The sequence below is a fragment of the Cetorhinus maximus genome, chromosome 14 (assembly GCF_964194155.1).
Source record: "Cetorhinus maximus chromosome 14, sCetMax3.hap1.1, whole genome shotgun sequence".
In the NCBI taxonomy this organism is placed as follows: domain Eukaryota; kingdom Metazoa; phylum Chordata; class Chondrichthyes; order Lamniformes; family Cetorhinidae; genus Cetorhinus; species Cetorhinus maximus.
In genome coordinates this window covers 39313536-39329691 of record NC_135892.1, presented here as the reverse complement: position 1 = coordinate 39329691, position 16156 = coordinate 39313536, and the positions used below count along the sequence as shown (strand labels likewise).

The 16156-nt window shown below is 43.5% G+C and overlaps 1 protein-coding gene across 2 annotated transcripts in view; it reads right to left on the bottom strand.

The window, feature by feature from the left end:
- Positions 1-3474: 3474 nt before the first annotated feature.
- The window catches only part of acat2 (acetyl-CoA acetyltransferase 2), a 95338-nt gene continuing 82656 nt past the window's right edge, over positions 3475-16156 (bottom strand). Inside the window, exons 8-9 of one of the 2 annotated variants that reach the window (XM_078556804.1) lie at positions 8934-9044; positions 3475-4516 (exon numbers count right to left, since the gene is read on the bottom strand). In XM_078556804.1, the coding sequence (XP_078412930.1) occupies positions 4346-4516; positions 8934-9044 (282 nt within the window). In that variant the 3' untranslated portion in view covers positions 3475-4345. The remainder of the gene's footprint in view (positions 4517-8933; positions 9045-16156) is intronic. The other variant, XM_078556805.1, reaches the window with a different exon arrangement.

The window sequence follows — 16156 nt, the reverse complement described above, 5'->3', positions numbered from 1 at the left end:
CCCACCTTGAGCTTGTTTACAAGCACATTGAGGTGTGAGGCCACCACACAAGAGGGACAGTGCTGCCCAAGCCCAACTACTACCCCAAATTCTGAATACTGGTGAGAGTGATGGTTCTTCTGGTGAGTGCAGCCAAAGCCAAGACCATGGCACCACTGCTGCCTCAGTTGTAAAGAGGAAGGAGATTTGAAAAGCAATAGTTTTAGGGCATTCAACAGTTAGGGGAATAGACAGGTGCTCCTGCAGCTGCAGATATGAATCCAGGATGGTCTGTTACCTCTGATGCCAGGGTCCAGGGTGCCACTGAACAGCTGCAGAGAACTCTGAGGGGGGTGAACAGCGAGCAGTTATGGTCCATATTGATACCAATAACTTAGATAGAAAGAGGGATGTAGTCCTACACAGCAGAGTCTAGAATGGAAACTAGCAAGCTGGATCTCTAAAGTAGTAATCTCTGGATTACTAGTAGCATCACACACAAGTAAGTACAGAAGTAGGAGGATAGAGCAGCTGAATGCGTGGCTGAAGAGATGAAGTTTTAGATTCCTGGACACTGGAACTGGTTCTGGGGGAAATGAGATCTGTACAGGTTGGATGGGTTGCACCTGAACAGAGCCAGGACAAATATCCTTGTGGCTCAATTTTCTAGTGCCATTGGGAGGGTTAAAATAATTTGGCAATGGGAACCAGGAGGTAATATTATGTAGGAAAACCATGGTGCACAGAGAATTGGGAGAGGCATACAGCATTAAAGAGTAAATAGTATATTAGGTGAGATCAGAATGAAACGGAATAGGTCTAGATTAAGGTTACTGTGCCTGTACATGAATGCACGGAATGTGGTAAATAAGGTAGATTGGTGAGCTGTAGGTGCAGATAGCCACGTGGAAATATGATGTTGTGGTAGGCCTGGCTCAAAGAAAGGCAGAACTGTGTAATAAATGTTCCTTGGATTCAAGCTGTTCAGGAAAGATGGCGAAAGAAAGAAAGCAGGGATAGCAGTATTGATTAAGGAGAACATTACAATGCTGGAGAGAGAGGATTTCCCGGAGGGGCCAAGGACAGAATCTATTCGGTTTGAGTCAAGAAACCATTACATTGTTGGGTGTAGTCTGTAGACTGGCGGGGAAAATATAGAGGATTAAATCTGCAAGGAAATTACAGAGTAGTTATAATGGGGGACCTTAATTATCCTAATATGGACTGGGATAGTAATAGTGAAAGACAGAGGATGGAAATAGTTTCTAGAGTGTGTTCAGGAGAATTTTCTACATCAGAACATTTCCAGGAGTATCAAGTGTCTGTTAGGGAACATTTAGGAGACAGTGGTCATTGTATCACAAGACTTTGGTTAGCTATGGAAGAGGACAGGAGTAATCCAGAGTATGAATAATGAATTGGGGGAGGGCCAATTTGGATGAGAACAGATCTGGCCCAGATAAATTGGAATCAATGATTGGCAGGTAAAACTGTAATGGAACAATTGGTTGCCTTTAAAGAGGAGATAGTTTAGGTACAATGAAGATACATTTCCTACCTGGAGGAAAGATTGGGCAAACTAATCCAGAGTTCCCTGGATGAGTATAATATGGGGAAGTGTGAGACTATTTAATTCGGTCATAATAGAAATGTAGAATATTTTTAAAAGGTGTGAAACTTGTAAATGTTGGTATTCAGAGACTTGGGTGCGCTCATAAAAGGAACGCAGAAAGTTAGCGTGCAATAAGATGGCAAATGGCATTTTGGTGATGTTGCAAGGGCTTAGAGTACAGGAGTAAAGAAGTCTTTCTACAATTGTACCGGACTTTGGTGAGACCAGATCTGGAATAGAAGGTACAGTTTTTGTCACCATGTTTAAAAAACGATATACTTGCATTGGAGGCAGTACAATGAAGGATCATTAGGTTGGTCTCTGGGATGAGGGTTGTCCTATGATGAGAGACTGAGTAAATTGGGCCTATATGCTCTGGAGTTTAGAAGAATGAAAAGTGATCTCATTGAAACATACAATATTCTTCAGGGGCTTGACAGGGTAGAAACTGAAAAGTTGTTTCTCCTGGCTGGGAAATATAGAACACAGGGGCATAGTCTCTGGATAAGGGGATGATCATTTAGGACTGATATGAGAGAAATTTCTTCACTCAAAGGGTCATGAATCTTTGGAATTCTCTACCCCAGGAGCGTTGTTGATGCTGCATTGTTGTCTATACGTAAGGTTAGGATAGACAGATTTTTGGTTCCTCAGGGAATCAAGGGATATGGGGAGGGGGCAGGAAAACGGAGTTGAAGCCCAAGATCACCCATGATTGTACTGAATGGTGAAGCAGGCTCTACTCCACCTATCTCTTGTGTTCTGTTAGTTTGGAAGAGACAGATTCAACTGAGGCCTTCAAAAGAGAATTGGATCTGAAGGGAAAAAAATGAGAGGACTACAGGGAAAGGGCTAGGAATTGGGGCTAGATAAGTTGCTCTTGCAGAGAGCTGGCGAAGACACGACAGGCTGAATGGCCTCTTTCTGTGCTGTAACCATTCTATGATTCTATTACATCACATTGAGTCATTAATACATGATAAATATGACTTCAGAATCTCTAATGGGATGGAGACGAAGTTAGAAACGTCAGTTTCCAAAACTGCACGTGCTATTCGTGCGTCACAATCTTGTCAATTTCAGCAATCACTGATGTTGTTGATAAATGCCATATATGTCTACATACATCCAAACGTAGACAACATACACAGAGGACATATTTAAATATACCAGACAAAATACATTTCAGCATTTCTTCAGCTTTGGCCCAGAATCTGCTGAGCGTTGAGTTGGGCTTTTTCCCTCTGTCTTCAGCTCCAATCAATTTAATGCTGCAGTTTACTGGTCGTGCGAGTTGATAATGGCAACAACAATAGGGCGTCTGGGGCTTTGATGAGGCGAGACTAACAGTTTATTTCCTTAACCAGTGAAATTTAAGGATTTGAGCCTCAGCTCAGCTGCCACTGAAACTTTAAACCAGGCTTCTGATATTTCTAAACTCAACTATTCTAAATGCTCTCCTGGTTGCTTCCATAAACTTGATCTCATCCAAAGGTCGTCTTCTCCACGCTGGCTCTTGGTCCAGCAATGCCCTGATTTTAAAATTTTCATACTTGTTTTCAAATTCCTCCTATATCTATAGCCTCCTCCAGCTGAACAACCCTCCATGATCTTTGCACTCCTCCAATTTGGGCACCTTGTGTATCTTTTATTTTCTTCACTCTACTACTGGCAATCCTGCATTCAGCTGCCTAGGACATGTGCTCTTGAATTCCCTCCCCAGACCTCTGAATCCCTCTTTAACACCTATCTATCTTATTAAGGTTTGGTCACCTGTCATAATATGTTCATATGTGGCTCAATGTCAAATTTCACCTTGGGATGTCTCACCATGTTAAAGGTGCTATAAAAAAGTTATTGTTAGCAAAACCTGAAGCTGCAGCTTGAACTGCTGAATATTTAAATAATGTTTATTAAAATAACAAAATATGGATTATGATGCATAAACAAATGAATAAGACAGTCTTCTGTCCCTGGTTCAATTAATTCCTCGATTCATGAAATTCAGAAACCGAAGACAGCTGCTACCTGCACATGAACGTGATATAATTTATAGTAATTCATAACAAATCAGATTTAACGAACTTCCTTTTTGCTGGTCAGAAACATTGCTTCCTTGGCTGCATTTTCCGAATCAGTGACATTCACGTCCAGTAAATATGTTTTCTTTCAGTTCTATCAGATAGTTGCATTTCTTAATTATTTTCTGTTACTTCTTTTTATAATGACTCCATTTTAACTTGCATCCTGGTTACATGCTTTAAGTAGCATGTACAGAACGCTGATCATTTATTGCTAACTGGTTTCAAAATGGAAAGTCACGGAAACATATATATCCCATTACTAGGTCCTTACATAAATAACAACCCTAACTTCCTGTGGTGAGTTGAATTTGTTTCTGCAATGCAATTGCAGCAATTTCTAGACACTCGTGGAGGGGTTGATGGTGAACTTTGGTTTATGTGAGGCTAACAGCACAGCAGGAAAAATCGTCTTGTGGCGATTTGCAACTCTCCTTCTCACCACAAATTGTTTTCTTTCATTATACCTTAATAACATTACGCATTGTGGACTCGCCATTATTTTTGCAGCAAATTTTAGGCCAAAGTATTGAAGGAGAATAATCAAATCATTAACAACAGTCTGCAATCACCTTTTAATTTTGTTATGGCAAAGCGGTTGTATGAAATGCTTGCTCACTTTTATCTAGTGGCATGAGTGTAGGGTTTGTTGCAACCAAAGCACATGTCTGATTCATTGCCTTTCAACACACATTGCTATTCCCATGCCACCACCAATACACAAAGCAGCTATCCCATGCTTTCCTCCTGTTCTCTCCAAAGCGTAGAGAAGTGTGACCAGGATGCGGCACCCAGACATTCCCAAGGGGTGACCTAAAGCAATAGCACCACCTTGGATGTTTACCTACAAAAACACAATCAGATCTAAAGTCAATCAACTTGTTTTCTAAAGCAAAAGTTTCTTTATCTTAAAATTTTCACACTGATTTATAGATCTCCCTGTAACCGAATGCCACTGAAAGCAATAAGTTATGTGGGAGATAAAAACAAAAAGCTAAAAGCTACTGCGGATGCTGGAAATCCAAAACAAAAACAGAATTACCTGGAAAAACTCAGCAGGTCTGGCAGCATCGGTGGAGAAGAAATCAGTTAACGTTTCGAGTCCTCATGACCCTTCGGCAGAACTGAGTATAGTTAGGAGAAAGGTGAAGTATAAGCTGGTCTAAGGTGGGGGGGCGGGGGGAGAGAGAAGTTGAGGGTGGGGTGATTGTGGGGATAAGCAAGCAGTGATAGGAGCAGATAATCAAAAGATGTCACAGACAAAAGGATCAAAGAGGTGTTGAAGGTGGTGATATTATCTAAGAAAAGTGCTAATTAAGAATGGAATTCCTGCCTTCCATTCTTAATTAGCACTTTTCTTAGATAATATCACCACCTTCAACACCTCTTTGATCCTTTTGTCTGTGACATCTTTTGATTATCTGCTCCTATCACTGCTTGCTTATCCCCACAATCACCCCACCCTCAACTTCTCTCTCCCCCCCGCCCCCCCACCTTAGACCAGCTTATATTTCACCTTTCTCCTAACTATACTCAGTTCTGCCGAAGGGTCATGAGGACTCGAAACGTTAACTGATTTCTTCTCCACCGATGCTGCCAGACCTGCTGAGTTTTTCCAGGTAATTCTGTTTTAGTTATGTGGGAGATACTGTTCTATGAGAGGAGGCAGCTTCTTGGAATCTAGGTGATGAGTGGTGCTACATCAGCAGAGTAATTTTAAACCTAACATGTCTCTTCCAGCTAGCAAAAATACTTCCATTAATATTATGTTCAGGGCGATTTGAGAGGTGACTGCAAACCCAGGGAGGGTTGGTTGTTGTGATTTGGTCACAGGCTGCACAGAAACTGGAAAATAACCAATTGCAGGATTATTGGGATCCCTTAAAAGGTATATGTGGGCATTCTTGGCAAGGCCAGCATTTGCTGCCCATCCCTTGAACTGAGTGGCTTGCAGGCCATTTCAGAAGGCAGTTGAGAGTCAAACACATTGCCATCAGTCTGAAGTCACATGTAGGCCTGATCAGGTAAGGATGACAGATTTCCTTCCTAGTGAATCAGATGAGTTTTTATGATAATCGTTGATAGTTTCATGGTCACCATTACCGACACCAGTTGTCAATTCCAGATTTTATTAACTGAATTTAAATTCCACCAGCTGCTGGTCTAGAATGGTGGGATTTGAACCCATACCCCCAGCAGATTAGCCTGAGTCTCTAGATTACTCATCCAGTGACATTACCACAATTACTACTTCTTCCCCTAGGTGGGCAAAGCGGGTGAACACTTAGGTAACAGTGATGATCATATCATAAGGTTTAGATTAGTCAAGGAGGAAAGCAAGTAATGATATAAAGTAGAATGTCTAGATTGGGAGGGGGCTAATTTCAATGCGACGAAAAGGAATCTTGCCAGGGTAAAATGGAACCAAAGATGAATAGGAAGAAGTGTAATGGAACAATGGATGCTCTCTAAGGAAGAGGTGCTTCAGGTACAAGTTAGGTAAATTCCATCAAGGCCATAAGGTAGGGGAACCAGAAACAGGGCTCCTTGGATGACGAGGGAAATAATGATGAAACAAAAAAAAGAGGGTGGATGATGCATGCCAGGTGAATTCTTCAAGTGAGAACCAGGTCAAATACAAGGGGCTGAGAAAGGAGGTGAAGAGGAAAATAAGACTGACAAGGAGAGAATATGAGAATGGAATGGTGGTCAACTTAAAAAGAACCTCAAAAATCTTCCACCAGCATGTAAATAGTAAGTGGGTAGCAAGAGGTGGATTGGGTTCTATTAGGGGCAAAGTAGGTGATGTATGTTTAGAGGTGCAGGACAAGGCTAGAATAATTTCTGAGTACTTTGTATTGGTGTTTACTAAGGAAGATGAATCTGATAAAATATCGGTAGAATTGGAGATAGTAGAAGCAATGAATGGGGTGAAAATTGAGATGGAGGCGGTACTGGAAAGGCTGCCTATGCTTAGGGTAGATAAGTCACCCTGTCAAACGGCTTGCATCCCAGGTTGCTGAAAGAAGTGGGGCTATAGATAGTGGAAAGGCTTGCCATAATCTTCCAATCTTCCCTAGATATGGGGGATGTGCCAGAGGATTAGAAAGTGACAAATGTGACATCCTTATTCAAGAGAGAGTGTGGGAATAGTCCCAGCAACTACAGGCCAGTTAGTTTAACATCAACAGTGGGTAAGATTTTAGAAACAGTAATCAGGGGAAAAAATCAACAGGTACTTGGAGAGCTAGCAAGGATTTGTAAAAGGCAGATCATGCTTGACAAATCTAATTGAATTTTTTGATGAAGTAACAGAGGAGTATGATGAAGTGAATGCAGTGGATGTTGTTTATATGTGTTTTAAAAATGCGGTTGACAAAGAACCACATAAAAAACTGGTTAACAAAATTGAGGCTCATGGAATAGTAGGGTCAGTGCTCCTCCTACTGGATAAACAATATTAGCTTAAGGGCAGAAAACAACTAGTTGTGGTAAATGGTTATTTTTCAGATTGGAGGATAGTAGATAGTAGTGTTCTCCAAGGGTCAGTGCTAGTACCACTGCCTTATTTGCTATATATAAATGACTTGGGATACAGATTTGAATTTCAAAATTTGCCAATGATACCAAATTTGGAGGACTGGCAAACAGTGAGGATAATACTAATCGCCTGCAACATGACATAGATAGGCAGCAGAATGGGCAGACAAGTGGCAGATGGAATTTAATACAGAGAAGTCTGAGGTGACGCATTTTGGTAGAATGGGTAGGGAGACCTAATAAAGGCTTAATGGCACAATTCTAAAGAGTGTGCAGGAACAGAAGGGCCTGGGGCTGCATGTGCATCGATCTTTGAAGGTGGCAGGAGATATTGAGAGTGGTTAGCAAAGCAAATGGAATCTTGGGCTTCATAAATAAAGGCATTGAGTATAAAAACAGGGAAGTTATGCTGAACCTTTAAAAAGCTCTGACGAGGCCCCAAATAGAGTATTGCATCCAGTCCTGGTCACAACACTTTATGAAGGATGAGGGTGCTTGAGAGGGTGCAGAGAAATTTTACCAGAATGGTTCCAGGGATAGAGATTTTAGTTTTAAGATTGGGTTGGTAAAGCTGGAATTATTCACCTTGGAGCAAAAGAAATTGAGGGTAGATTTGATTGAAGTGTATTAGAATATGACAGGTTTGGATAAAGTAGACAAGGAAAAACTGTTCCCATCAGTTAATGGCACAAGAACTAGGGAACAGAGTTCTAAGGTTTTGGGCAAGAGATGCAGGGTGAAGGTGAGAAGGAACTTTTTTTATGCAGTGAGTGGTAATGACTGGAACTTGCTGCCCACGAGAGTGGTGGAAGCAGAAACAATCAAAGGGAAATTGGATGGACATTTGAAGGAAATAAATCTTCAGGGCTACGAGAATCGAATAGGGGAGTGGGTCTGACTGGATTTCTCCATGGAGAGTTGGCATTGACTTGAAAGGCTGAATGGCCTCTTTTTTCTGTAAATGACTGAGTAAATGAAAGGCATTGCACTGAACAGTCCAAAGCAGAAACTCCAATGTGTAATTTGTACTACATTAGCTAAACTGAGTAAGCACATTGATAACTGGCCTTAACCCTCAGGAAGGGAGCTGGGAAAAGACCCAGCAAATGTTCTTCCCTTTCATCCATGAATGATCCCTTGTTTGAAAGCAAATTTGTAAATACCAGGTGGCTTTGTTACAGCAACCCCATGTTTGAATAGTGGATTGCTACTTGGTGACCAGGCTTTCAGATGAAGAACTGGGAACGGAGGTTAGTTAATGCTCATGCAAGCATACTCCAGTAAAATCTGGTAGTTTAAGGAGCAGCAATAGAGAGAGGATTAGAATATATCACAGCACCTTAAGTAATGGTGCAATGATATTCTCTGATGCTATGTATGCAAAATACAGCAGGACTGCCACAAAGAAGGTCCTGTTTCTGGCACCAAAGTTCCCTCTAAGCTGTACGAATGTGTGGCTATGCAGCAATTGGGAATTTGCCACATGGGACAAAGTGGCTGTTCACAAGCAGCGTGCATGACTATGTAGCAGTCTTAAACGGAATATGCAGTGTCAAAACAGGCTGCTGCCAGTAGAGGGATCACTGACTGGCACACAACCCCTTTCTCAACCTGCTCTAATATATATCTTGTCATCCTGAGATTGTTGTACAACTCTTGGTTTTGCAATACCTATGTTTTTTCCAGGTACACCATCTCAGTTACTGTTAAAAGGATCTCACCTTTTCTGGGTTTAAACCCAGCTCCTTGACAACAGCAACTGATTGTGCTGCGAAAGCTTCATTAATTTCAAACAGGTCAACTTCATCTAGTGTCCAGCCAGCCTTCTCCACCTAATAAATTTAAGAGGTCAGTGAATGAAATCCACAGTTTAGCAGTGATTTTACACAAGTTGTGTTCCTCTGGATATTGAAAACACTGAGGCTGCTCTTAATGTAAAAATAAATTTCAACTGTTGCAAGATATCTGGTAGATTTATTAATGGCAGTACTTGCATGGTGAATTTATGTATCATGGGTTGTAACAGTAAAAAGGTTATGATTTTGCTGGTCAGCGCCCCAACTCAAGTTAGTGGGGAGATGAGCCAAGATGCAAAAGCAAGCTAATTTCATGATGCCACACCTCTTATTTTCCCCATGAAGCTATGCACTGAAATATTCACACCAGCATGCTTGTGTGACAACGCCAGCAAGCAAGTCAGGCTTGTGTGAATGAAGCATTAAATTAGCAAAGGCAGGTGTGCAGGAAATCATGGAGTTGAGATTGAACAAAGATATACAGAGTTGCTGATGGTGACTGTGACAGAAACTGCTTTTGTGTCTGTATTAGATTATTGATTTTAATTTATTATTCCTAGTAATAACACACAAGAGGTAAATAATCACACAGAAAAAGACTAGGCTGTTCAACACAACCTATTTCAACTTGAAATCCAGGCTTCCTGGATGATTATGTGTCAGTAACAGTATTTGTTACTTATTGAAGTAGTAGGTGGTTTTAATCAACCATTATTGATTGTATGCAAGAGGCAGTGCTTGGTTTACAGTATCTTTGATGGCTTTCCAATTATATTAAGATATTTTAGCTGGGGTAAAAATATTTAATGCCACTATCTAAGTATGTCTAACTTTCAAATTCTCATTATGAGAAATGCTGTCCTCTGTGAATGAGCTTTGCTTCTGTAAATTGAGAGGGTTTGGACTGTGACTGGGTCTACCTCAAGAACTGTTTAAGTCTCCAATCAGTAAAGGGGCTAGGCTAGTGTGGCTCTCATTGCATTGTACTATATAAGATCCAGTCATGTTGAAAGATAAGACTGGAGAAGCATCTTTATTACATTTGATCATGTATATTAACAACTACCTATGTTTATATCATGCATTTAACACAGGAAAATATCCCAAGACACTTCACAGCAGCATAATCAGACAAAAATTGATGCTAAACCGAAGAAAAAGATCTTAGGAGAAATGATTAAAAGTTTGGTATAAATATTATAGGGGGTTATAAGGCAGGTCTTAAAGAATGAGAGAGAAGTGGAGAGGCAGGACACACTGAAGGTTACCTAACTATGTAATACACTGTTTCAGGATGAATACCGTTCTTGATTTCCAACAATTTGTATTAATACAGCATTTTAAGTGTAGAGGCCCCAGGCACTTCACAACGGCATATGGAACAAAACAATTCCAAGCCAAAAAGGAGCTATTAAGAAGGGTTGTTTGCTCTGAGAGGTGAAGTTTAAGTGTCTTAAAGGACAAGAGATGGATGAGTTTAAGGAGAGAATTCCAGAATGTGGAACTCAGGCAGCTGAAGCTCAATAATGAAGGATGGGGAATGCACAGGAACTGAGTTAGAGCAATGGAGCGTGGATGTACATGGATACATAGGTACATAGGGTGGGGTGAGCACTTGACAATTTAAAAGCTGAGGCATTGAAAGCCAGTGAGAGGTCAGTGAGGGCATAGGAATGATACTCGGTTCAGGCAGCTGAGTTTTCGATGAGTTGGTTTGTATAAGGTGGAGGAAGAGAAGCTGGCCAGGAGAGCACTGGAATTATCAAAGTCTGGAGGCATGGACAAAGGTTTCATTGGCAGGTGGCCTGACGTAGAGACAGATGCGGACAATGGGAGTAGTTTGTTTGTGTGGCAGAGGGGATGTGGGATTGGAAGCTCATTTCAGGGCTAAATAGGAGGTCAAGTTTGTGACAATTCTGCTTCAGCCTGAGAAGGTGGCAAAAGTACAGAGCTTTAATGAGGGGACAAAGACAGTGGCTTTGGTCCTCCCCGAGTTTAACTGAGTGAAATTGCAGCTCCTCCAAGATTGATATCAGGCTAGCAGTCTGGTAACACAGACAGAGAATATACGGAAGCTGATTCCGATGTCTTTGTGCAAAGGAGGCATGTAGATAAGGAAGTATAAAGTAGCCAAAGATAGTTCCTTGGAGAAACTATTAGGTGTACAGTGTGGGGATAGAAAGAGAAGCCATTGCCGATCAGACCCTGGCTACAATTGGACAGACAAGAATGGAACAAAGTAAGGGCAGTTCTCAAACTACTAACTGGAGGAAAGCCACTGAGGGAGGATCAAAGGTTGGAGACAGGCTGAGATGGGATAATGCACCATGGTCAGTCACAGAGAATGCCATTCCTGAAATTAACACTGTCTCCTGCCAACGCAAGATGGCAGTCTGCACACATCTACTGGTTCGTGCATGCGTGGAAATCTATTTACGTCATTTCAATGTGCCCAGACTGCCAGTATCAGTCTACCCATGCACAAACCTCTTCTCAAAATTTGGCATTTCCCGGGGAGTGTGTCAGTAGGCAAAGGGTGTCCATAGGGAGTGTTGGGCAGTATTTATGAGGGTCCTCATCTGCTCTTCCTTACCCCCATCCCCTCCCTTCCTCATCTACATCCCTCCTCTCCCTGGGCAAACATTCTTGGGGAACCCCCTTTCAATGCTTGCTTATGTAATGGCTATTGTGACTGCTATATGCTTTCTCCAGGCTTCATGGATGGCAGACGGAGTACAGTTTTCACAGTGAAACCCAACGATTTACTATCACTCCAAGTTCCACATGCAACTCTGCAATTATACCTTGCAAAAACGCACTTCTTTTCAAGCTAACTAGCTATATGAATTGTGGTTACAAGCAGCTGTGATTCATTCCAACATGCTAGTATCCATGACGGAGAGAGTGCATTGTCTTGCCTTAAATGTGGGTGGAATCGTCCCAGATTTACACTAAGTGTAGTAGTGAGCGGGAAAAAGGACGCTTTACCCGCTGGCTTCAATGACGGCTTTTCACGCCATATTCTCCCAGTCCCACCTCATTAATCACGCATTCCTGGGACATGCTGTTTTGATGTCGGGTGGGCGCTCATTCGCCCGCCACGCCTTCGCCTCGCCACTTCCTCACGTCAGGCGCCATATTTAAAGTGCAGCTGCGCGCACGCCTCTGTGCTTCCAGACCAGCACTGCTGCATAGAAGATATGGCCCCAAAAGGCAAGAAGACTGCAGCCCCTCAGTTTAGTGACACGTCCCTCGAGCGCCTTTTGGACACTGTGGAAGCCCTATATCATGGACAAAGGCCAGCAAGCAATATCATCAATCCGGCATGGGAGGTGGTGGCAGCGGTGGTCAGTGCCAATGCCCTGCAAAGGAGGACAGCCACCCAGTGTCACAAGAGGATGAATGGCCTCATTCATTCTGCCAGAGTAAGTCACTCTTCTCATCACTCTCAACTCACACACTCTCAAACCCATCACACATCCACAAGGATTTCACTGAAGGAACAACACCACCAACTCTCTCACACACCTTCACATCTCCATCAGGCTCATATCCTCTCGAGCTTGCGTCCTCATCCTGTCCAAGACTCCGCTCAACACACAAACATTCCTTGCACTCCTGCTCTCACACACTCCATCTGTTTTCATGCAGGAGAAGCTGGCTCAAAGCAGCAGGGAGAGGTCCCAGACCAGGTGTGGAGCATGCCGTTGCGCTGACTGGTGAGGACATGTACCAGGCACTGGCACTGTGGCAAGCACCCACGTGAGGATCCTGCAACATATCATCTCTCTCTTAATGCAAATGTGAGTGCTCTCTCTTCTGCTTTTGACTCTACTGCCAAGCATTAATTATCTCTACTTTGGTTCATTGGGAGTTCTGCCATGCGACCGGCTCCCTCAGCCACCCAGTCCCTCAGATCCATCCATGTCCTCGCCTCCAGTCAAGAGGGCTCCTCCTCCATTGAAAAGCTGGAAATAAGCAGCCTGGAAGACCCATCACAGCACTTACCCAACCTTCTGCCTGCTCCCTGATGAAGTGGTGCCCACATGTGCATGTATGGAGGTCTCCATGGGAAGGGTGATGGACACCATGGAGACCCTGGTCCAGCAGAACATGGAGATGCGCACAGACCTGCAATCCATCGCGGTAGCCATGGGTGACTTCCTGCAGAGGCAATGCGAGAGGGAAACAGGACACCTCAACATCCCTCCAGGTGCTCCTTCCCCTCAAGAAGTCAGGCCGGGGTCCTTGGGCACCCAAAGGGAGGAGGAGGTGTAGCTGGGTCATCCACTTAGGAATCTCAGAGATTGTCCTGTCCCTCAGAGTCCCCTTTGCCTGTGACCTCCTCAACCTTGTCCTCTGTCACCGCAGAAGGTGCAGCTGGCTCACAGCAGGACAGTCAAAGCAAGCCCCGAAGGCCTCAGCTCTCCAGAGGACCCATGCCAAAGTCATCAGAGGCAACAGGGACAACACAGGCTGTCTCCGCCCCTGCTGTGGATATCACGGCAGTACCTAGAAGCCTAAGGCGTAGAAAAGTTAAGAAATTCTGATCACATGTGGTTGCATGGGTGAACACATTTTGTCACTTTACAATCTGAAAATATATTCACTTTCACTGAATAATGTGCAATGGTGTGTTCCAGATTTATTTGCAGGCTTCGCGGCTCAGCCCCCTGCATCCCCCATCCCCCACTAGCAGTTCAGCTGGGCGCAGCCGGCCCATGAATGATTCTGGAGGGAGAAGTGTGTGTGTGGCAGGGCCTTTCAGAGGCTCACACAAGCACTCTCCCATGCATGCGGATCCTTCCCCCATCTCACACATCTCAATATTTTGAGCATTTTCAATGCTGCCTGCTGGGGTTCACTTTCAGTTGTCCATCTGACATGACCTGCATCTCCGCCCACCCACTGAACACACTCCCATGCAGCACCTGGTCTCGCCCACCACAAATCTCGTTTCACTTTCATAGAAACATAGGAAATAGAAGCAGGAGTAGGCCATTCGGCCCTTCGTGCCTGCTCCGCCATTCATTATGATCATGGCTGATCATCCATTTCAATAGCCTGCTCCCGCTTTCTCCCCATATCCTTTGATCCCTTTCACCTCAAGAGCTATATCTAACTCCTTCTTGAAAACATACAATGTTTCGGCCTTAACTACTTTCTGTGGTAGCGAATTCCACAGGCTCACCACTCTCTGGGTGAAGAAATTTCTCCTCATCTCAGTTCTAAATGGTTTACTCCATATCCTCAGACTGTGACCCCTGGTTCTGGACTCCTCCACCATTGGGAACATCCTTCCTGCATCTACCCTGTTTAGTCCTGTTAGAATTTTATAGTTTTCTATGAGATCCCCCCTCATTCCTCTGAACTCCAGCGAATATAATCCTAACCGACTCAATCTCTCCTCATATGTCAGTCTGCCATCCCAGGAATCAGTCTGGTAAATCTTCGCTGCACTCCCTCTATAGCAAGAACATCCTTCCTCAGATAAGGAGACCAAAACTGCACACAATATTCAGGTATGGTCTCACCAAGGCCCTGTATAATTGTAGCAAGACATCCCTGTTCCTGTACTCGAATCCTCTGGCTATAAAGGCCAACATACCATTTGCCTTCTTTACTACCTGCATGCTTACCTTCAGCGACTGGTGTACAAGGACACCCAGATCTCGTTGCACATTCCCCTCTCTCAATTTATATCCATTCAGGTAATAATTTGTCTTCCTGTTTTTGCTACCAAAGTGGATAACCTCACATTTATCCACATTATACTGCATCTGCCATGCATTTGCCCACTCACACAGCTTGTCCAAATCACACTGAAGCATCTCTGTATCCTCCTCACAGCTCACCCTCCCACCCAGTTTTGTGTCATCTGCAAATTTGGACATATTACATTTAGTTCCCTCATCTAAATCATTAATATATATTGTGAATAGCTGGGGTCTCAGCACCAATCCCTGCGGTGCCACACTAGTCACTGCCTGACATTCGGAAAAAGACCCGTTTATTCCTACTCTTTGTTTCCTGTCTGCCAACCAGTTTTCTATCCATCTCAATACACTACCCACAATCCCATGTGCTTTAATTTTACACGCTAATCTCTTATGTGGGGCTTTGTCGAAAGCCTTCTGAAAGTCCAAATAAACCACATCCACTGGCTCTCCCTCATCAACTCTACTAGTTACATCCTCAAAAAATTCCAGTAGATTTGTCAAGCATGACTTCCCTTTCGTAAATCCATTCTGACTGTCCGATTCTGCCAGTTTTCCAAGTGCTCAGCTATTAAATCTTTTATAATGGACTCTACAATTTTCTCCACTATCGACGTCAGGCTGACTGGTCTATAATTCCCTGTTTTCGATTTAACAATCATGGTAGTGGTACAGTTTTTCTTCAAGTCCTCCATCCTTTCCCCTCCCCCAGTCATCCATTTCCTTTCCCCCATCAGCGTCAACCCCCGGCATCACCTTCCACCTCCCCACCGTCACCTACCAGCCACAACCCTTTTCTTTCGGGGATGTCTAGGTGATGGTGCACATTCCCTTCCTTCCCAAAAATCCCACCTCCATCCACATTCACCTCCCCGACCTCCTCCTTCCCCCTCAGAATCCACTCAGCATGCGATGGACGTCCCTCCAGGGTCTTGTTGCTGTCGGGCTCCAGCGTTTTCTGTAAAGCCCTGACGGTAAGTCTCGACTTTTGCATGTCTCACTTGTCAAGACGTGTTGTGCATGTTTTCCCGCTGGTGTGGGCAGTAAATTTAACAAGGGGGCTGATTCCATTGAGCTGGGCTTATAAATATGTAGATGTATTAAAATTAAGTTACCGACGTCTGTCGGCGGAATTATGCAGCCCACCATTGACGAGCGGAGCAGATAATTACAAATTGGTTTCATGACGTTCTGAAACTGATTTCTGGCCTTCTCGCCATATAGTCCACATGCTGCCAAACACACCCACTGCCAATGGGAATGGAAAATTCCGCCCTGTGTCTTTATGTATGATTTAAATAACCTGCAGTGCACAAGTACAAATTAACAGTTTCACATTTCTTCCTGAGTACCCGTTAAAAGGATGCCACATGCCCAGCTGCGATGATTTCAACAGCGTCATCTTTGGTCCTGGCTGCTGCATACTTGGGG